At 39.5% G+C, this 24,421-nt stretch overlaps 1 protein-coding gene across 1 annotated transcript in view; it reads left to right on the top strand.

Moving 5' to 3' along the window:
- slit3 (slit homolog 3 (Drosophila)) overlaps positions 1-24,421 on the top strand; it is a 231,777-nt gene that overhangs the window by 130,339 nt on the left and 77,017 nt on the right. The window contains exon 6 of the mRNA XM_034883388.1: positions 10,125-10,196. Coding sequence (XP_034739279.1) covers positions 10,125-10,196 — 72 coding nt within the window. The remainder of the gene's footprint in view (positions 1-10,124; positions 10,197-24,421) is intronic.

The following is a 24,421-nucleotide window of genomic DNA, read 5'->3' as shown; positions in this document are numbered from 1 at the left end:
TCCCTTTCCTGTTAAAATGTTTTGCACTAAATTGCTTTGACCTACAAAGTGAATCACTTTCCATTTTTTGTGCCAAAGTAGGAGGTGACTTAGGCAGCATTTATTTCTTCTGCCTCCTTTTTTTGAAGTTTTAAATATACAGCAACTCTACTTCTTCCTTCTCCTCCTCTTCTCTATTCTCCTCATCTTTCCTTACTCTTGTCAGTGCCACTTTCAAACACTTTCTCCTCCTCCTTTCTACCTCCCCACATGTTTTCCTTGCATCACTTTCCCTCCCTGTTCTTTCCTTTCATCTGTCATCATATCGTCATCCTCCATTCCTTCCTTCCTCCCTCCCCAATCATCCTTCATTCTTCTTCTTGTTTCTCTTATCCCGTCATCTGTTGTTCAATCTTTTGTCTTTCCTCCCTCTTTGTTCTCTATTTCAATTATTTTCTCTTTTATCATCAATCTCTCTTTCTCTTCTTTTACTCTGCTCCCCATCCATTCATCCCGCCTCTCACACCATCCTTCCATTCCAAGCCTTTTCCAACTATTCCCCTCCCTGTAGTTGTCTCTCCCTCTCTCTTTCATTTTTTCTCAATATTTCCCTCTTCTTCCTTTTTCACCCCCCTCCAACCCTTAATCCCTCCCTCCCTGCCTCCATTAGACAAGGTGACTCCTGCAGTAAAAGGCTCCAACCCTCCATTATGCCACAGAGTAAAAAAAAACCTTCATGACATTCTGTCCCTGGTGGACACAGCATTGATTTTCTCATATGTCTCTCGCTCCCTTTCACTTTGTCTCTCTCCCCCTTGCTCTCACTTTCTCCTCTGTCTCTCTCACTCACTCTTAATCTATGTCTCTCGCCCTTTCTGTCTAACTCTGTTTCTCAGAGGGTAGGGTCTCTATCCCTCTTTCTTGGTTGTTCCCTTTCATGCTGCCTGGTGGCTAGTATAGTATCCATTTATTGTACTTCTTTCACACACACACACGCACACACACACACACACACACACACACACACACACACACACACACACACACACACACACACACACACACACACTTTTGACCCTGCTATCAGATTGACTGCTTTGCTGAAACTGCCAAGAAACTGGCAAATACAATTACTGTAGTCTCCTGCTAACCTAAGGAGACATGTATATGCCATACATCTGTGTGTAGGTGTATGTGTGTACATGTGTGTTAGTATATACAGTACATTGTGCTGACTGCTGGTCCTGTCACCCCCCAAAACTCAAAATGTCAGTCAAAGTACAGATGATCAAGGTAAATGCGGAGTAAGAATGAGTAGAATTGCATCTTGCAAAATTCCTGTGTTTTATGGTTTTATCTGCTGTACGTCAAATACTGGATGCTTATCTTTTTGTATCTAATCTGATGTTCTGTAACCTAATCTTGTTGTGTCATGTCGTGTATGCCTTGGCAGAAAAGTCATCATGTTAACACACCAGTGAATGTCCTACAACGTGGTTTATTTGGCATCTAACACCTCTGCTCATAACAAAGCTAAGAATGTAGCAGGGAAAAGAAACTGATTCCTTCTCAAGAACAAGATGCTATAGAATAGCACAATTTTCCCAAGAAAACTGTGTCGAGTGTGATCACTGATGGCAGGTTCCCTCTGCACACAAATCAAAAATGAAGAGAGAAATACAAAAGTAGCTCCTAACTATTGTCAAGCAAGCTCTCTTTCTACAAATAACTGCCTGGCCATTTGCACCATCACCTCCACCATAATACATTTCAGTCTCTGGTGTAGGCAGCATGCTTACGTTAAATAATTCCTGAGTATTTACAATATCACAACCTTTACTGTGTTTCCACCAAAGTCAAGTCACTGTACCAAGTGCACTCTTAACATGGATGTGTTGTGTAACCTATACATCAGAAGAACTTGTTAAATTATCAGAACTCGGCCTGGGTTGACGCTTACTGAGTGTCTGTGTCTTTGTGACCAACAACCACTAGCATTCCAGCTAACAAGCTTTGGGCTATTGATGTAAAAGCTTTATTTGAACTGGACTGAGCACTAAGCCAGGCCTGCTTTGTTCATTATTGGTGTTGAGTCAAAGATCTTAAGATATTTTTAAAAGTGATATTCCCACAGCCAAGCAGTTACAAAATGAGTTTAATTAACCATGTACAGAATGTTCAACACTATCAATTACCCCCTTGTGCGATTTTCCCAAGGACATTGTTTCATGTGTTGCAAAGACCTTGCTTAAATTAGTGGTGTGTCACTCATTCAGTTCAACCCAAAATGTATTTATCCCTCAGGGTGCAATTTTCAGACTGATCTCATGAAGTGATGTATGTAAGACAGGTCTTATCAAGACGCATACTCGTTTTTAGCGTGTTTATCAACTTTGTTTGGCCTCCATTGACTTGAATTACCTTGCTATTGCTTGTGAATTTACGCCAGGTAGTAAGAAAGGGCGAAAATTTGTGTCGAGAGGTTGGTCGTGTTGGTAGATGGTTTCCTTCAGGTTTCCTTCGTGTCCTGCGTGTCACGTTTCCTAAATTCAACCTTTGGTTTGTTTTATTACTAAAGCCAACCCCGTTCTTCTTTTCCTAAACCCAACCGGTTGATCTTTTCCTAAACCCAACCCGTGTGCCACGTTATCTAAGCTCAACCGTTGCTTTCTTCTAATAAGTTCTGTGTACGTTTACGTCTGCTGTAAACAGGATAGACATACACGCAAATAGCTCAAAATGCGTACAGATAACACATCAATTGGCTTTAGAAAGTGGGCTTTTATGTTTATGCAAAGTCATGATGTTATGTTGCAATTTTAGTCAATTTCAGGCAATCTGTTTTGCAAACATGATAGCATATAATCATGACAAGCAATTAATTCAAACATTTTAAAGCAATAAAAAGACTTAATATATTCACAGAAAGATAAAAATCAAATAACAGCAAAAAATAAAACGTACTGAGGGATCATTACAAAAGCATATAACTGTAGGCTAAAGGTATTAATGTTGAAAATGACACATCCCTGTCAGTTAGATTGAGTGGCATACACTTACTCATCATAGGCTAGGTTCAAATGGCACATTTAAACATTTACTGACTTATTTTGATGGTGTCCTATACCGTCATACTGCACAATTACACGGAGGAAAGTATATTAAAACATTTTTTGAATTGGTTTCTAAATGAGTGACAACAACCTCAACCAGGCTGATGCAAAAAAACAACCACCCAACTCGTATCCCACACTGGTTACAGCCAACAGCAAAATTAGAATAATCTTCCAAAACTAATTACATCTGACAAAATCATAATATAATGAGATTCTGTCAGACTACTGTTAAACCTATTTTCTTGTAACCTTTATAAAGGTTATACCACAATATTCAGTAGCTACTGAAATGCTTTCTGCTAACAGTGAGGAGGATAGAAAATCCTAGATAAATGTGATCAACCACAGATGCTGTATGTGTACAGTTGTAGTCAAGCTTAAATCACAACATATGGGAGTCAGTCATGCTGGGAGGCATATAGCAGTAGATGGCTTACAGAGAAGCATGGATGCATCAGATTACATACAGCTGTTTCATATGCCCTCACATTACACCTCAGTGCCCACACAGACACGCTTTTTATCTTTTGTAGCCATCACGTCCTCATATTGTACCTTGTTTTCCATCTGCCTGCCTTCTCACTCCCTTACCCACTTTTTTATTGTGATAAAATGTAATTCATTTTCCCCACTGGGTCCACCCATGCTCAGCAGCTACACACTCAGAACACCTTCAGGTGCTTTGGAATAATGTGTTCAGAGAATGTAATATGTAATTTCTTCCAACAATACAACCATGCAGTACATTAGTATAGAACAAAAAAGAACCAACTTCTTTACCTTTCTCCTTCCTGTCAGACTCTCCTTTCTCTTCTCCCTCATAAAACGCCTCCACGCTTCATGCTTTCCTACCCACAATGCAGTGCAGGATGGCCGTTTGTTTGAATTATGACTACAGCGCCTTAGAGAGAGGTGAGAATATTGTGTCGGCTTTGTGAGTGCGCACACACACACGTACACAAGCACACACACGTACACACACACACACACACAGTTTTTTACTTGTACTGTTGTGTGTCTGTCTTTGCAGAACCTTGCTTTCAGTTGTTTTTTATGGTTACCATCGTTTACAACAATGGGCAGCTCGAACCATGTCCATATCTAGCAAGAGAGTTTGAAAATGTGGAAAAAAGATTAATAATGGTTGTCCTTGTGAGAGCAGAACGTCTTTAAATGAAGGTGACACCAGGAGGGATAATGCACACAGACTTCCCAGTGTCATTTCTTCACTGATCAAGCATTCAAAGCCTTGCATCAATATTCAAACAGTGACAAGTAAGAACAATGAAGACATGGTAGCCTGCTTTATGAAATGGTTTACTTAGATTCCCATCAATCTTTGCGATTCACCAACCCCCTACGCACTTTTTTTTCAAATGGTAGAATATAGCAGAATAAGTCATTAAAGGTGGTAACCTACCGAGACAGAGGAATAAAAATGTCAATAGCTATGTCCAAATTGCAACTAATTTAGCAAGACAGTTTAGTAACAGTTGCTTTTTTTGTCACAGTGATAGGATTTGGGATTCAGTATGATGAATTTAAACTCACATACAATAAAACAAAATCTTCAAAGTGTAATGGTTGTTTCAGCCAAAGCCAGAGACACTTCAAGGCCATCAAATTAGATTCTGGCAGGGTTGCCTTTATTTAACTTCAATGTTGGGCAAATGGGTTTCTAGAGTTAAGAAAATCATAATTCCACTTCAAGCTAATGTGAGTTTACAATCAATATGTCTAATTCAATACGCAAAAGAAAATTGGATGGAAAGCCACTTGATGTCCCTAAATGCATGTACCAATCTCATTCTGGAACACAGTCAACAGTGGTGAACTAGCATATACATATAAAACACAACATGGCTTCCTGTTTCCTTGAAAATCACTAAAAGCAAACATATAATTTGCAAGTCCACCCTGCATTATTCCTACATCAGCAGCACTGCAGACTTTCCCAACAAATGCACTTGGAAGTGAACCAACAGAGCCAAACCAGCCTCAAATGTCTCACATATACTATCCTGTTAGTATTTTAGTGTTATTTTTTAGCTAGAAACAGAAGGAGACAAGTAGAGATGGTGAGGGATGTATACATAGAAACAAAATGATTAGAAGATTACTAATGGCAAAGAGAGAGGGAAGACTCTTCTTATCGGCCTGTCATTCTTCACTTCTACTTTCCTAACAGCCTGGAAATCCAGACCCAAATCCGAAAGATTAAGGCTCTGAAAATCTTACTTCACGCAACTGAATAACACTATGACCAATCACAACATATGGGGTGACGTATCCACTTCACTTGATCGATATAATATGACAGAGGGTTGGGGACTTAGACTTAGATTTGCGCTGTTCGCATTATTGCCAGATTTGATGAAGCCCTATTTGTTGATATGGATTGGCTGTGAACCCAGCTAGTGTATTCTCCTTCCCTCCCACTGTCCGTTCATTAATTACTCAGTCAGTATAGTGGATGCTCACTGATGTATTCAAGGAGTGGCCATCATCCTGTGTGTGTTTTCCTCTGCTCCAGATGGTAGCAGGGGGAAGCATTGAATCGGTCTGCCAATATGCCTTTTGATAGACATGATTAAGCACACTAACTAATTAGTTGAAAGGAAATTACATTCAGGACCCCCGCTTTATCCCCTGTAACAAACATGTATGATCTGAACACATACAAGCACAAACACACAAGGTCGATGAGTGCAATACGATGGTACAAATATGGAGAGCGCACACACACACACACACACACACACACACACACACACACACACACACACTCACTCACACACACAGCCACACAAAGTACACCCTCATCCCAGATTGATACCAATCATGTCACTGCTAATCAGGGTGCTTGGTGAACAAAGCTGTCAGAGGAATCCAATCATATCACACAGCTGATGGAATCGTTTCCTGTGAATGAGGACAGAAGATGAAGTGCATGGCTGCCAATGTGAATCCACTACTTATTCTGAATACTATAAAAATTACAGATGCGAGAAGTATAGTGATATGTTATCAAAATTATCAAAAACTCTATCCTCTTGAGAATGTACAGTTCAAGCGTTGAAGACATCTCACCACTTTGTCTGACATCCTTTGTCGGCTCTACAGAGTGGTGTGAATCCCCAGACTCGCATCAAGGAGTCACGTGTGTCAGTGGTGACATAGTGGACTTTGAGAGACAATGGAGTCTCATGCAACTAAAAGTCATAGTTAAAGCAAGCCTGTGGTCATTGTTAAAATAAATATTTTATGAAACTGAAAATAACTTTATTTCAAGGCAACAGTGCTTCAGACAGCTCAAGACATTTGGGGATATAGGAGCAGGAAAATTCACACTTGTTGACGTTATACAGTATCAAAACTCTATAAAATGAGAAAACAAACAAATTCATATGCAAATACAGCTCTCAATACACAACAACATAAACATTATTGTTTGGCAGATGAAATTCAAACGTATCTATACAATATGTGTCACAAAGAAATGATGGCTGGCTCTATATGATATATAACATCCAAAAGACACGGTTTCAGGGGTTTCTGTGACAGGAAAAATACTTAGAAAAAGTACGTATTTCCGTTCACAATTGACTAAACGGTCTTTAATGGGGACACAGGACAAATTCTCGTTTTCACTGGTATTTGAATGTGGACAAATGTGGCTCAAACTACTTCTAAATGTGTTTTTTGCGCTCTAATCTCAATGTGTCCTCAATGCATCCTGAAAGAGTTTTGACCTGTACTTAGAGCTGTCCCCTTGTGATCCAGGTGAACACAGTCATTGATTGTTGATAGATGACAGGATGTGAACTTGTCTTCCCGAGTTCTTCCCTAAAAGATTTTGGGACACTATAACAATAGCAAGTTTGGACAATTGAAACACTTGTTGAGGGAAAGATCATGAACAATAATTGCAGGACGTGATCTTCTGTTTTGTCCATGAAAGTCGTATGTGTTACACATTCATCCATCACCCCAATCTCCACAGCCTACGGGACTGTACATGAAGGAAATTACACAGATGTATCAAATGAGACATACCCAGATAGCCCTCTTTGTTCTTCCGAATAGCACAAACGTATCCCTAAACTTCACATTCAGTGTTACAAAACGGTAAACAAAATTACAACAGCTTTAATAATTACAGTCACTTTGGCAGTGCCATGTGTCCCCATAAAGCAGATCCGGACAGGCTGTGTGCCATTTTCCCACCTTTAAAAAAAAATCATGCCTTTTAATTACATATAACACAAACATGGCATAGCCATATGTTGGTATGATCCCCAGACTCACTCTATTTCAGAGTCCAGTCGTTTAACAGATGCTCACAATCACAGCTCCCTTCAAACATTAAGCCAAAAAAAAAGAATCTTGGATTTAAAACTAGGCTTTTGACAAGAGCACACAGCCCTATGATACTACTCTTTTAAACTGTAATAAAACCGAACATACATTGATGATCCTAGCAATCTTTACAAATCTTGCTCAATTAATCAAGTGGGGCATTGCAAGGCCAAAAACAAGTTCAAGATCTCGAAATCATCTCTCAAATATAATTGCATTGCATCAAAACATCTAATCAGTCTCTGGAAGCCTTTGGAAGGCCGAAAATAATTATGTTGCGAGCCAAACCTGGCCTGAGGGCATAGAGTTGTTTGATATTTACTGTCTTGAGTCCAAACTGAACTCATGCCAACCGTTAACCACCAGCAGCTGGTCAGTATCAGGTAGAAATACATGAAAAATTTTCTTGCTGTGCCTCGCCATGAACTGCTTTCTAAGACCCTGTTGTGCACTCTAATGCTGCTTCCAGCACACAGCAAATTTCAAAACAAGAGTATCGGCTACCGTTCATACAAGATAAGAATTACAGTATTGGCTTTGTGCAGCAGCTTTTCTAAGTTTCACAAATACTCTACATAATGTATGTTATAAGTTTAATTTTGTTTGGAAGCTCTTGTTGCAGTGCTGGTTAAACGAGACAAAACGTATGATGCTGATGCTAAATGTATATAAAATGTCTACTTTTCACAGTCTGAGGTCACTACAATAGAGCTTTCTAGTAACCTGCTGATTTTAGATATACAGCTACATTTGTGCTATAGTAAATGCATTTTTTAGATACTCTGAGGGCGTCTTCTAGCACACAGTCACATAAACATGCACATATAAAAACAAACCAAAGTCTATGTTGCTCCAGAAGCCCCAATGTAATTTCTGTCGCCCTGCAGAATCAATCCAGCTCCTGTTTTGGGAACCACCTTACTCTGTGTTGAAAGCTGACATGACTGACATAACAGGTGCTGCAGTATGCCAAGCAGACATCGGGGCTATGTAGAGAAGAAGAATAGGAGATTTAAAATGTTGATAGAAGAATACGGAGAGAAGAAATGGATTAGCAATGGATAGATGGAGTGTGAGAAGAGAAAAGGTGAAGGGGAATTAGAGATGAGAGGAGACAAGAGGGCACTAGAGAGAGAAAAAATGGATTATAAATTGATAGAGGGGGAGAACATGAAAAATATAGACAAGATAGATGTTTGGAAACAAGGGGAGAAAAAAGAAAAGACAAGGCTAGAAGTCAAAGAAAAAAGGATTAGGATAAAGGGATCTAGCAAAAGAGAGATGGGGAAGAGGACAAGGAGGAGAAGATTAAGGTGGAGTGATATGCTGGAGAGAAAACAGTAACTAGCCATGGTGTGTGTGTGTGTGTGTGTGTGTGTGTGTGTTTGTGTCTAAATGCCATTGATCCTTTGCGGTTGAGTAAATACATATAAATATATATATATATATATATATATATATATATAAATATATATATACACAAGATACTTCCAAATGTCTGCCCTTTATATGTGCAATCTGCAATCCATCCATCTGCTCCTCCGCAGAAGAAGGAGAGAGGGGGAGCAGAGACGGAGGGATGGTTAAATGGGATAAAAGGAAGTAAAGAAGAAAGGAGAGAGGAAGGAGTGTTGGTTTCAGGGTTGTTGGGTTCATGGATGAAGGGATGGATGGTGGCAGGGAGGGGGGTTGAATACCTAGAGCCGAGCAAATTAAAGTAAAAGCAAAGGATGGATGACAGTGGGGTACAAGGTGCATCTGGGAGTCCAGTGAACGAGGCGTCAAGCGAGCCAGGGAGGAGGGGGAGGGTGAGAGAGGGAGAGAGCAGAAGAGTAGGGATGTAGAGAGAGAGAAAAAAAGAGAGAGAGAGATAGAGGAAAGAAAAAAAAACGAGAAAGAGAGGCAGAGTCGTGACTGTAGGTTGATTTACGGAGGCTTTCCTTTTAATGAAATTGTTTCAGTGACAGAGCCGGTAAAAGGCCCTTAATGGATTGGCTGGCCTAATGTAATGAAATTACTCCCTCTTTCACTACAGAGAGAGGAAAAAAAGAATAAAAGAGGACATGGGGAGGAGGGGAGAGAAATGGGAGGAGGAGGAGGAGGGAAGAGGAGAAAATGCAATTAATATTTACAGAAAAGACAAGCAGGGTGGGCTTTAGTAGCCACGGCTGGCTCGCTCTCTTCTTCACTGTGTCTACCTCTCTCGCCCCTCTCTCTCCCGGTGGCCAGTGTGCGCTGGGCATGCAGCAGGGGAGGGAAGTGATAGGCTGACACCAGGCAGGCCACTTCAGCACCGTCTGTTCTCTTGCGCTCTTCTTTTCCTCTCCTGCTCTCCTCAGGGCTGGCCATATCAGCACTGAGGTGAGAGACTTATCTTAGCTTGTGTGCTGTCGCCTGGACTGGGCATCCCTAGAGTGTGTGTGTGTGTGTGTGTGTGAGTGTGTCTTGAAGAGAGAGTTAACACTGGTGTGTCCTTCCTTCTACCTTAAGCCCACTTACTTGGGTATCACCTCACTCACACACACCCACACACACTCATTCACGCAGCCCATCTTTTGTTAGTCCCTCCCCCAGCTCAGCGGACCTTGCAGACTTGCGCTTGACTCTCTCCCATCTCTCTCATCTGTGTGTGTGTGTTTGTCTGTGTGTGTGTTTGTGTGCTTGTCGCAGGCAACTGGACAGCAACCACATCAGCTGCATCGAAGATGGAGCTTTCCGAGCGCTGCGCGATCTGGAGATTCTGTAAGTAAAGAAAAACCCAGTCTCACTCTGGCTCCTCCATCTCTCTTCACCTTCTCTTATCTGGTCTTCTCCTCTCTTCTTTTTTCATGCATTGTCTGTGAAGCAGGGATCTGTCTTACACTCTCCTCCTCTCATTATCAGCTTTGTTTTCTGTCTTATTCAGTTTATTCATCTTTTCATGCTTCTTTTTTCTATTCACGTTTTCCTCTCCTCTCTTGTCTTGCCTCATTCTGTCTCTTCATCTACTTTTCTATCCCACCCTTTTATCATTCTGTTTACAGACATCTTCTGTAAGTCTTTAATGTAAGAAAAGCTTAAACTTAAATTTGCTTTTGTTAAGAAAATGTAGTTTCTTTACATGTTTCTGTCTGTGAATTATATTTTGCATTATCCCTGTATGTGTGTTTTAGCTGAAGTGCACGTCTAAGTGCTTGTGCGTTGCTTGCAAGGATGAAGCACAGCGTACCTGTTCATTCACCAGTCTGTCCTTGACTCACAATACACTGATACAAGCACACACAAGCACACACACACACACACAAACACACACACACAAAGTGTGAGGAAAATAGTGCATCGGCCACCTGCTGTGGTTTGCGCTTTCTCTGAACCATGTGTTTTAGTGCATGTGAGTGATTCTCTCTGCATATGGGAATATGTTGATGCATATTTGCTTCCTGTTGTGTGTGTGATGTGTGTGAGTGTGTGTGTTGGCATGTGTGTGCGTCTGATCTGTCCAAATTTTTAGAGCTGCTCATTTGTCACTATGCTCAGAGGATTGACTGGCGACAGTGTGAGGTTGTGTTGTGAAAGGTGTCTACTTTCTCCACACTTGAACGTGTGTGTGTGTGTGCAGGCATTTACTATATGTGTGTGTGTGTGTGTGTGGACGTTTCCATGGCATTTATTTGCTCTCACAAAGAAGCAGATACTGTGCTTCATTGTGGGTTGTGCATCTGAACCAAATCCTTAGCTTTAGTTCATTACAACAATGGAACTGTTAAAGCATACGATTCCCATTTTTGTGCAAAAACATATAAAGCGTCTAGTGTCATGTTTTCATTTTATGAAACATTGAGCTGAAAAAAGTTAACAAATAGGATCTATCTTTGCTTGGCACCAGCATTGGTTCATTTGTCTGCAGGGTTGTTGGCAATGCATTCATATTCTGGATGCATGTAATTTAATCGTGCCATATATTTTCATTCAATCAAATCAAGTAAAACTAGCTTGTCTTGATTGTGTTGTCTGAATACCAAATACATCTGTGGATGAAACTTGATGTTAATATTTAAATACAATTTATTGGCTTTTGTTATATTAAAATGTTTGCCTTTGGTGTAATTTCATTAATTTTATAACAATTAACATCAAACTGTTTAAAACCCTGCCTGCTACTATAGGTTTTATCTCTTTTACTTAGTTTTTTTAATGTGCTTTTTGACTGGTTTACTTATAGCAATCTTGTTTCAAGTAATGCTGTTTTCATTGCTAGTACTACTACTACTAATAATAATAACCTGTAAAAGTTACAACAAACATATAAAACAATTTACATTCATTTGTTTTCACATCTGGCATTAATAACAGATACCTGCCAACATTACTGTTCTTTCTAGCGTTCTTTTCATTGTACATATGGCACAACATGCAGGAAACACAGAATACTGTAAAGCCTAATCTCATTGTCCAGTTTATGATGTCCACCTAGCTAAATCTAATGCAGGCTAATACACAGTCCTACAATAAAGGTTGTAATGAAGGTTATAATGTTGAGTGATTTAACTGTATAATCATTTTTGAAAGATGTAGTTTGTGGTGCTGTTGAACTGAGATTGAATGTGTTAAAGGTGTTAATATTTGGTCGACCCTTATTGGTATGTATTCGTCAAATAAAATATTAGATACAACTCTATAAAACAGTTAATCTAAAACGCAACATTATAACTTGGGTAGCATACTAGTCCAAATAGATCAGTAGTCCAAAAAAATGCGCAATGCTCTCCATTCAACTGGAGACCTTTTTTTCCGGTGTCCTCCAGCTCAGGCTTGTGATCTGCACCATCCAGATCCCAAGTCTGTGTCTGTGTTCTGTTGGGAGAAATACAATAAAGGGCCAATGAGTATACAAAGCAATTTTCTAAGTGCAGCATGGTGTTCATGGTTTTGAGCACACTGCGGGATGGGGAAATGTAATTGTAATTGGCCTCTTTATTATCGACATGATACAAATCAGAGGTCATCAAACACCAAAATCTAGTGGGAACTGGTCTTTTACCAGTTTTATGTAACATGGCAAAAAACAACTTCCTAAATAATGTGGTATTGAAACCATTGACTCCTCTTTTGTCCACAATGTACACTTTTCTTTTTCTTTTAATTGCCTGTATTTAAAAACATGAAGTGATTAAGGAGAAGGTTAAACGAATTTGTTGCCATAATTATATACAGTAGAACCCAGTGAAATGTAATGTAAAAGCTCAGTGGGACTCCCAACAGTATCTGGCTCATCTTGATCAGTATCCTGCTGTTGTAGAGTGTTTTTGATGCAGTCTGGTGCTGCCTAATGTGTTCACATGAATGATTTAAGAGAGCAGGGAACAGAGGAAAATGAGTCAATACGTTGCAGCCTACTCAGTGGACCACGTCCAGTCCAAATACCAACATTTCACATGTTGTGCTAGAAAGTATTGCAGATATTATTGTGTTGAAATATTTTCTTTCAGCTTCAGTTTAGTGGAAATGCTGCAATATAAGCTTTATTTTAAATAAATAGTTTTATCTTTCTTTCCCCTCTAGCAAATAGCAAGTAGCTTTTTTGATTTCCCTGCCTCACCTTTTGCGAAGCGCACAATGGAAGTGATAGAGGCCAGATAGAGTAGGATCGGCAGCGTGAGATACAACATATTAGCAATTCATAAGACTCCGACAGCTGAGTGCTCGGCAGGATTTACAATTCACTGTAAATACGCGGCCGTTCCCATTCACAGCAGACAGCATGACAGCACAGAGTATATTCACTGAATGTGACGTTTTAATAACTGTGTGTGTGTGTGTCTGTGTGTGCGTGTGTGCGTGTGCAAACAGCATGAATGACAGTAAGCAATTCGGCTGCTGGACTGTTCTCCATTTCAAGCATCTTAACACACACTCATGCACAGATGTATGCGTATTCACACATATGCATACACACACACAGACACAGACACCGTCCCATCTGTTCAGTTCTTGGGTTGATTTCGTGACCGTAGTACAAAATGGGATGATAGAGAAAACCGGGATTGGAGGTCATGTGGCTGCACCATCAGGTAGGTGTGTGTGTTTTTGTGGGTGTCAGTGTGCTCTTTTACTTCTGTCATTGTGAGGACCAGCTTGCGTTTTAGACCTTCATAGTGAGTCCTTTTTAAAAAAAATGTCAGCCATCACTTCCTCTAAGTGCTGTCTACTGGTTTAGACTTTGTGTTTTAGGGTATTATGTTAGAATTATTAGGTTATGGGTTTTGTTACGATTAGTTGATTTATCTGTTAGTTGATCAATAGTTAGGTCTCTTATCAAGTAGAAATGTAATGCATTTACTGGTTCCAGCCTGTGTATGTGCTCCTTTTTTTCTGTTTCATATCATTGCAAATTGAATATATTTAGGTTTTTGACTATTGGTGAAATAATCAACTTAAAGATGATTAAAATTATGTTTAAAATTATAAAGTATTATGAAGTATAAAATTCCATTGCATGTAAATATCTGTTTTATTGTGGCCAGATATACATGTTTCAGTGTGTGTGTCTGCCATCATCCTATGTGTTTGGGTCTATCTTTGTTTGTAGGTGTATGTGATCTTGTGCTTGTGATGTGTATGTATTTTATAAATAATGTACCAGTCATACATTTCCATCCCCATTAATGGCCAGAAGTGTTCAGTTAATGTATGATGGAGCTTAAAGATGATGATAGCTCCAAAAGATGTCTGGCTACATGTGTGGTGATGTACTTTTCTATATTTCAATGTAAGCATACATGTGTTTTGCAGTGTTTGCATTGTGTGTGTGCTTGTGCGCGCATGTGTGCATGTGTTTCATCTATTGTGCTAATTTAGTGTGCTAATTGAAAGAAGCACAACGCTGCGTGTGTGTGCCCCGAACAAATCTCCACATTAATTAATCTAGTCATTTTTAATTAGTCACTGCTTCTTCGTGGACTTGGCTTTATCGGAGTTGCTTGTTATGTTTCCCACTAGTCAAAGCTAAATATTGGGGCATCGGGCTCAATGAAAATGCTAAACTGATTTTAGTTTGTTGGTTTTATTAATCTTGTTATAATTCTTTATTAAAATAGAAAATTGTGTTAAAACTGAGGCTTTTAAAAGATTTAATTTCTAGTCACAAATGTTAAACTATGGTAAAACTCAATTTCAAGTGCTTGACCCATCCACCACCTCACTTCCTCGTGTGCTCTTATGATAATTACCACAGGCGAGAATGCTGCTTATTAACATTAAGCACGTTAATTTGAGTCGTTGATTAGCTGCTTGCACAAACGATCTATACAGTCATTTTCTGGGTGAAGACAGACTGAGCAAAACACGCGGTAACTCGGTTTGAATTGCTGTTAACCTTTATGTCAGGGTTTGACAGAAGAGTTTTGCTTCCCAAAGAGGTTTAGGAAGAAAGACGAATAAGTCTAAAGACACTTTTACATTCACCATTTCCTTTGATATCCACTCCCTTTACTCATCTGTCCTTAGATAGTCTCTTTCTCCCTCACTTCCTCCTCTCTCTCTCTCTCTCTCTCTCTCTCTCTCTCTCTTTCATGGCTGCCAGGATGAAAGTGTAGGATCGGTGTTGTAAAAGCAAGGCAGTGCTGGGCTATGATTTATTTAGACCCAAAAGGGATGCGATTACTATCCTTTCCTCTCTTTTTTGCCAGCAGAGACAAGAGAGATTTTGGGGAGGTGAAGGGTGTTCACACAATGGAAAAGGGAAGAAGGAGAGATTTAAGGGGAAGTAAAGAAACAGAGGAGTGTGGTATTGGTGTTGTAAAAGCAGACAGTTTCCCCAACATCATTTATTTATCTGCTGTTGGACCTGAGGAGAAGGGAAAGGGGGGCAAGGAGGGAATTCCAGAGATGAGAAGCAGAGAAATCAGAAGATTGAGAGAAATAGGTGTAGAAAAGGAAGGGAAAGAGAAAAACAGGAAGTTGAGATCCCTGAGATACTCATATAATAAATACAAGATTAGACAAATCTGAACACCAGTTATACAAAAAAGATGCTAAAAAAACTTCCAATATCCCTTAATTTCAGTCAGAAAAACAAAAGAGACGAGAGAGAGAAAAGAGAAAAGTAAGATGTAGGACACAAATGTGTAGAGGACGTAAAAGAGAGAAAAAAAAGTTGAAATAGGAGACAGAAAAGCTGGAAGAAACACTGGTGTGACATTAGCGGGTTAGCAGGGATAGAGTATAGATTGAAATAATCAGAGGGAGGAGAGCAGGGTGGCATTAATTATTTATGGAACACGTGTCTGACTGACTGACTCAATTTGGCCCTTTGTTGTTTCCAGACTACCAAGGCTGTCAGATTCAGACTCAGACTCTGTTCAGACTCAGAACAGCGTTTCTCAAATTAAGGACAGATTCTCCGACGGGGTTGCAGACATTCTCAAAACAAGCTATAACTACATTAGTGTTAGTTAAACATTAGATCTACATTCTATTTAAAATTGAACATGATTATAGGTTTAAAAGATGTTTATAAAGACTTACCTAAAGTGCTTTCATTTTTATAATCAGTAGATTCCTACAGTTCAAATAAAGTCATTTTTTTAATGTAGTTAGTTTTCATACCAGCATTTTTTAAACAGTGATTATTAAACTGACTCCTCTAAATTTGAGTCACTCCAGTGATGGATAAACAAGCTTAATATTGCGGTATTTGATAATTTTCTTCACAGTAGCATTGAAAGGCAAGCATCAGTATGGTTAACAGTCCCATGTCACTCATAAAGTCACCTGCTCTTTCTCTGACTTTACACTAGTACACGGCCTGTCATAAACTGATGTCACAGTGTGGTTCTGAGTCCAACTTGACCTCTGCTGCAGGCCATCTCTTCTCCCTCTTTAATATCCGTCCAGTCATATTGCACTGACCAGTAATGAAGATAAACTCCACTACTGCCGTGGTGAAAAATTAAAGAAGGAAATTAGCATGCTTTGGTAATTTTAGGCAAGCTTCCATTGTCTGAAGATTACAGGAGGGACTTTGGGAAGTTGCCAGTCAATCTATGAAAGTAACTTTTTGGCTTGTCAGCAAGGTTTTATGCTCTAACAAAATATTACCTGCTAGGAATAACTTTTCGTGACCACAATAATAAATTAATATTTGTCACTAAAATGCTGTTCTCTACTACGTTTTTGATTTAAAAATAAAAATAACAGAAGCTGTTTTGTTGAGATTGATGTTGAAACAGGCAGACAGTGTGAGGCTTTGATATAGAAACATTGTGTTGGTTTGAACTGTTTGCCTCTGGTCAGACGCACCATACACAGCAGGGATAACGTTTCAAAGACTTTACATCACTGTGGAGTTCAGATGTTACTGTTTGGAAAATTAAGCCACTGTAGTGGATGCACCACATTATTAATTCATTATAGCAGACATTTGGCATGTACTATTTGGGGTGTCAATTTCAATCCATGTTGTGTAATTTAAAGCCACACACTGGGGTGGGGAAGAAACACTCTTCGAGGGTGCCTTTTAGCAGTTTCTCGGTTCTGCTGGGAAATCTGGGAAAGAGTTAAAAGGTGTGAATGATCAGCCCTGCATCTCTTAAAACTACATTCACATTGGAAGATTCTGCTGTACACACTTTACATGTATGCCGTATAGTGCCAACGCAGGAAGTCAGTATGCAGAGATTAAGGTGGTGTATGGGCGAGCAGCGCGTTGATGCAGGACACCGGGGTTTGCAACACAGACCTGAAACTGCACACATGTTCTTTTTAGCTTCAAACATTATCATTCCAATCCTATGTCCTGTCAATATTGTTTTTATGATGTGCAATGGCAACATTTGAAAAACTTTTCTTTCCATAACATCTGCACATGGCAGGTACATTGTCGTTAAAGATACAAAATATAAAATAGTTGTACAAAACCGCTTGGTTAAGCTTAGGTTTCAGTACAGTTATGTTAGGGAACCATAAAACCTAGTTAAAGGCCCTGGACACCCACACAGGTGTTTTAAGTTATTCCAATATACCAATCAGTTCATACACACCCACAGAGTCATGGGAAGATGTCTAATCACTTAGAATAAGTTAAAATACCTGTGTGGGTGTCCATAGACTTTTAAGGTCAACAAAGGCTGTGGTTATGTTAACAAAAACGAACTCAAAATAAATAATGTCACAACCGAAATATTACAAACGCTAACATCCTCTTAAACAGCAAATAGACCCTTTAAGATGGCGACAAATCAAGATGCTAAACCCAGTGTAATGTTTAGTTTTACCAGATTAGTCAATTCTTTGACATTCCTCTGTCTGTGTTCTGTGATGCCCTGCCAGGAATTAGTAGCATTGATTAGGTTATATGAAAACCGCTGTAATTTCAAAGTTGTCTGCACTGGTTTAGTGATGGGACACTGAACCAGCTAAAACCAGTGTCGTTTAAAGATTAAAAAAAAAAAAAAGCCCAAAAAGATTGTCACATACATGGATTGACCCGTACTTGACTCATTACTCTATAGCTTCAAATCATGAACAGATTGCATGCCAGGGTGGCCTTATCATATTTGTCATTAAACACCTATCAGAATCAATTAGAGCCGCTCAATTATTCTAAACAAGTGGTTTTCCTAATGGCGACTGATATTGATGCATGACAGTGAGTCTCTTAGTATTTATTGTTAACAATAAACAAAAAGATTCATCTTAATTTGACAGTCCTTTTCATCTCAATACAAGTTTTTGAAGGCTTCAGATTGACACTGCAAAACTTTATGAACACATATTGTCATTTGGAATTTGACTTTATGTGCTGTTTATTAAAATCAACAAATACTCTTTTCTCTTCCTATCCATGAACTATGGATATGAACCTGTCATGAACAGTTTTTATCTAATAAACATATTAAGGGGATCTGTTAGAGGATGTCCAATTGGTGCATGAGTTAGAAATGTGCTGTGATTAATAACAAAAACATATATTTTCCAATTTCTGTTTTAATGGTCAAAGCTGCATTGCAGCCACAAAAAAAAAAACTTCCTCCAATACATAACTGCAGAGTACCACGACCATTAAACCCCACAGTCTGTGTCCTCCTTATACTTTGATTTCACCTCTCCTTTTTTTTTTTAAAGCCTTTGATTGCCAAAGCTGTATGTGCTCAAACTTGTAAGGCCAATAAACACAGCAGAAGTGGAAATGTAATTATGTGATAAACAGAGTCTTTATATTTGGCAGAGGAGCCGCTTGATCCACTTTGTCTGTTTGATTCCTCAGAATTCCTCGTCTTTGCAATCACGTCAGCGCAGATGTTCGGCATTCCTCCTGTAGCGACTAATGACTGTGTGCCATCGTGAATAAGTGTGTTTTTACTCATTGAGAGTAAATGTAATGCTGTGTGCCAGTGTTGAATGCAGGCCAGCCTTCCTCGGCTATACCCTGAAGTCTTTCCATAAATCAGTGTTCTCTGTATCAATGAGAAATGCTGAATAGCTTGAAAAACTGCTCTTATCCCCAGAATATGAAGTTAAAATTTGTATCTTATACTCTGTACAATGCACTGTTTCATTTTTTTTTTTTTTATTATTGTATTATGTTTACATTACATTACATTTGTAGCCTAATTAAATTCAGTAGCACATTCAGTGTTCCTTTGTGGGCTGCGTATTCAAGCCACAAACCTGTAAGCTCATTTCTGTAACCTTAATTATTTTTATTTAATTATGTCTCCAACTGAACACTTCAAAAATCCTACTGTAGAGCTTATTTTCTTGATTTATTATTCTCAATTGTCACATTTGTCTGCAGCAGGGCACAGTTTTTAGATGATTAGCATTCACAAGGGCAAACCAATCATTACTAATGCCCTGCAATGTCTCAATCAATAATATATAATCTATTTTAAAACACTTACTAAGCAGCTAACGCCTGACTTGGAAATCCACTGTGTTTTAGCAAGTGTGTCTGCATGTCTTTGAATGTGTTAATCCAGTTAGTGCATGTGTCTGCCAGGCCACATCAGAATAAATGATGGGTCCCTGTGTGATGATGAATGGTAATTTAGATTTAACATAACTGGACTAACGAGTGCGCTAATGACTCCAAAGCTAGCCTGGACAGCTCTCACTTGACGGTCTCTCGCCTTGCATCCCAATGAGCTGGGAAAAGGGCACACATAAACACAAAAACAATGAAAAAACATGCACTGAAGTGTTTTCATACACAATCATAACTTAAAAAATGCTCCTGGCAGGCTAGCACACACGTACACAGCCAGATATGGTTGGTGTATGCACATGTGTGTACACATATGTGTATGTTTCTAAGGACTCCATGAGTAGTTGAAAGCAGTGAGGCAGACAGGTTAATATGAAGCTGATTAATTTATAATAGTTCTTAGGCCGGTTTTCAACCCGTTGAATTAGATGCGGTTTTCGTTCACTGATCTCTCGAGTTTTTTTGCTCTGCTGACAATGAAGATTAATGAAAATAGATGATAAGTACTTGATCATTATCAGGTATAAATAGTATTAACCAGTTTCATTTTTCAAAAGAATCTCCACCTCAGTCAGAAAATGTAAAGAAAGGGAGTTTTCAAATAATCATTTATCTTTGGATCTGAATGCTGTATAATTCTGAAGGTGATGGGAATATACAATATGTCCTGCACTTTGCTGCAAAGTCACTGCACTCTGGTTCACTGTTGAAACTTGTCTTTTTCAAAGCTGTCTTTACAACTAAGAAAACCACCATTACTTCTTTCCCAGGACAATGACATGTTCAATGCACCTACACACATGAAAGTTACCAATGTGTTTTGTTAAGTGATGCTTGTGGAAAAGGGGACAACATTCCTGCCATAGCGGGTAAGAATGGGTTGAAGCGTTACCTGAGGGTCATACACTGTGGTGGGTGCTCTGTGTGTATTTACCTCGCTGTTGGGGTAGGGGAGGCCAATCATTTTGGATGTGTGTGATGAATATGAGTTTGATACAATTGGAGGCAGAAGAAATGGGGAAAAACAGAAGAGAATTGGTTGAAATATACTTTGTAGAGCAGCAATAGAAGGCAGAGGTGCAAATGAAAGTCCTTTGAGTTTGTGGATTGCAGAGAGTCTGGATGTCAGTCGTATGTGTGTGTCAACGCTCAGTCTTTTGTCTAGGGTGAGTCTAAGATATTTGTAGCACTCTATCCTTTAAAGAGTTTCATTATTAATGCTGGTGGGGTTTTGGATTTATATCTGAAGGCATTACTGCTTCAGAAGTACAGTTTCTTGCATCTTTGTTGAGTGACATGTTTGAATATTGGATGTGACTTTATGACAATATTTGTACTATACTAATATGGATTTCTGAAGCCACTTGTTGCCTTGATTTATTTGCAGGCTCGATGCCATCAAAACCATCAGAAATCAGATAATCTCTACCCGTTCAGTTTCAGAAAAATCACCATTCGGCATCTATGGAAGTGGGCTTGAGCCAAAAGCTCAATTCTTACCTGCTCACTTATTGGACGTCAGTCTGGATACGAGTTTTAGATGAATACCAAAGTATTTGCACAAGCATCTGCAATTGTTTGGCAGGATGTTTTCAATTTTGCAAACAGCAGCACTTACAAGACAATTCGTAATGGTTACATGTCATGATGATTTGTTAAAGTATAAAGTAAATTCAGTACGCTAACAATCAGTTTACACCTTTTTAAATCTAAATAAGTTGAAATATTTGTAAGATTTCAGTGCACTTGCATAAACTCAGATATAATTTGCAGATTAATGATGGGACTACCTATAGGCATATACAAGCAAATGTGCTGCAAATGTACAGATAAAGCCAACATTTAAAAGAAATAAGCAACACTATCTGAGTATGCAGCCATATTTGATTCCCTCCTGCAGGAAACCTACCTTTCTGCCAATGTAACGGAAAAATGGCGTGGGGGGACGAGGATGGATTGAGCATGAAAGACAGTGAGAGTGAATGAGAAGCAGGTCAGATCCACTGCAATAATGTCCACTGAACTGAAATAAATTCAATTTTTTAAAAACTGAAACTGTGACAAGACAGACAGAAATTCAGGGTGTGACAAAGAGAGACAGATGGAGAGAGGAATGACAAGATGGTTAGAAAAATAGAATAGAAAAGAGAAGACTAACACCGCCATAACGTGACATACCTACATACACATACACACACACACACACACACACACACACACACACGCACAGAAAGAGGGTCTAAGAAGCACTCTAAAGAGCGGAGGAACAGCTGCATATTTTATGATTGCTCTTCTCCATGAAGTAAAGCTTTCTGGAAAAGGGTGTACCACCTAGAGAGATGGACAGAGTGAAAAAAGATAGAATGTGTGTGTGTGTGTGTGTGTGTGTGCGTGCATGCGTGCGTGTGTGTGTGTGCGTGCGTGCGTGCCTGCGAGTTTTGTCCAACCAGCAACTGTCATAATTCATAACGGGCGACAGACAGAGTTGCTTAGTGCAATGTAGCTCCACAAGGTGACTTTCACTATGCCTGAAACTCTCTCTCTCTCTCTCTCTCTCTCTCGCAAACACACTTACACACGTTTTTCGTTCCTGCTTTCCTCATCTTATGTGTCTTCCCTCTTGTCTTGTCTTCTTGTTTTCTTCTCAATCATTTTTTATCTGCAATATTTACTTCTCTCTTCTGTCTACCTCCTTTCTATCTTTTCTCATCCCTCCTTCCCTCTTGTTTTCTTGATTGTTTGCCCTTTCTTCTCTTTCTGTATCTCCCTTATTCTCCTCCCCTTTCTTCTTCCCTCCTCACCTTTTTCTGCCATTATTTTATTTTTTCTTCTTCATCATCTCCCACCTCCCTTTCCTCTTATTAAGTGGGATTGCAAATTCTACTCTTGCATCTACTCTTCTAATTCAGCCCCTACTTTGAACCAATGGAAGTTAGACTAGACTCTGACATCATCAAATTAAGGACGTTCAGTGATCATCCAACCAAGCAGCAAGACCAAAATAACTTTTTTAAACATCAAGAGAGAAAAGCAGTGAAGAAAACAGAATGATGTGTATCAAGCGTGTAAGCTGGAGGCATGAATTGTATTACCTGGTGGCTGTTGACTTCTCAGCCTTACTTCCACCTCACTTTCTTTTTGACCTTCATGGCTTCAAGTTTAACTTGAGAAAAATATGACATGGCTATGTTGGGATGGGAATAGAAGTGTCAGTGTTCCTCTTTAATGATGTTTTCAACAGCACTATTATGAAGAAATCATCCCATAAACACACAAAGACTGCCAGAAGTGCTGCCAAATGGCATTGCTTGCACTCGGTCGGTTAAGCACGCTACTTGAGTGACACGCTGGGACATACTGGGAGAGCTAACACATAAATTACTCATTGAATTACTCATCCGCCACACTTAATATAGAAAAAACTAAACATAGTTAGCAGATAAAATCTTTTCAAGTCTACAGTTTGTAATGAATGATATATATGCTGTCAAGTATCTATTCTTTTCCGCTATTGTGAAGGAATACAAAAGAATTTGTATTTCTGCATGTTTGTCCCATGTATGGTGAAATACCCTTGCTGTGTATGAGCGTGCGTGCTTGCGTGCGTGCTTGCGTGCGTGTCTGTCCCAGCCCGCCCCCCACCCACATTTCAGAACACCCCCAATGCTGTTGGTATGTTTCCAGACCCAGCCACCCCCAGTAACGATTGTATTTCTGTGGTCGCGTCCTGCCTCCAGATCTGACTTATATCTCTGACGCACAGGCACTGGATCGAAGCCTATGAAAAGAACCTTTCTTAAACCTAGAGTTTAGTTATACAAAGGCTAGTGTGTGTGTGTGTGTGTGTGTGTATACTGTAGAGGTTTCTGAAAAAGCAAATTCACTTTCAATAGATGCATGTTTTTAAATCTTATTGTGTGTGTGTGTGTGTGTGTGTCTGTGGACAGAAGGGTCAAAAAAGAACAGAGCAGTGCAGCTTTCTGCTGTTCAGTGATTTTGGTTTGGCTGGCCTTTTGGCTTCTGTTTGAGTCAGCAAGCTCAGCAGAGCCATCACACTCTGGCAACAACCAGCGCCCTGGCAAACACAAAGGGCTGACCTGACCTGAGAGAGCAAGGGGGAGAGAGAGAGGGATGAGGCGGTATGGGAAAGCGAGAGAAAAAGGCCAGAAAGATACAGAATTTGAGAAAAAGAGAAAGAGTGGGTCAATGGCTACCAGAAGAATTTAGAAATATCCGTACAACATTTGGTAGGGTGATGGTTGAGGAATATAGGAGGGAAAAATTAACCAAGATTGCCTGTGATCGAATGTATAAGGTAACGTCTGTCTTCCAAATGAGAGTTCTTTAGTTTGGGATTTAGAAATTTTATTTGTGTATATGTTGCTATATACAGCTGTATGCTGTCTTGATGAGGGCACACATTGTAGATTTTAGTTAGGAGTTGTATTAAGTTAACATGTTCACAAATTAGATATTTAAATGTAAATTATTTATATCGGTGTTGCTGCAATGTTCTAACATGAGTCTGTGCACAATCAAAATTGTCTGATCTTTTTTTTTGCTTAAAAAAAAAAACACCTAAAAAAACTGGAGAGAGTGTCCACAAATGTTTGACTCAGGCTATGCTACAAAGGAACAGGCAACATGTTCAGTCAGTAGCAGGTGGTTCACAAAGGGGAGGGGCGGTTAACAGAGCTTGTGCAGAGGTGGGAATAGCGTCAGATATTGGAAGAGCTTGGTGCCAGCAGTCTGACCCACTCACAATTAATCACATCCCACTGGGTGGCAGGACAGGAAAGAAGAGGAGTGAATGGGATGAGGGAGAGGAGGAGCAGGAGAGGGAGAGAGGGAGAGAGAGAGAGATGTGATATAAGGTGGAAATCTAGCAGAGCTGCAAGACAATCGAGAAAAGATTATAGGAGAGCAAAAGAAAGAGGGACGAAGAGAGGCAATCTGCGTTCTAATTTGTTCCCGTTTAAGGTGTAATGGTCTCATCAGTAGA

This window comes from Etheostoma cragini, chromosome 10 (genome assembly GCF_013103735.1).
Source record: "Etheostoma cragini isolate CJK2018 chromosome 10, CSU_Ecrag_1.0, whole genome shotgun sequence".
Classification (NCBI taxonomy): Eukaryota; Metazoa; Chordata; class Actinopteri; order Perciformes; family Percidae; genus Etheostoma; species Etheostoma cragini.
The sequence above is the reverse complement of the archived record's forward strand: the minus strand, read 5'-3'. Positions and strand labels throughout refer to the sequence as shown.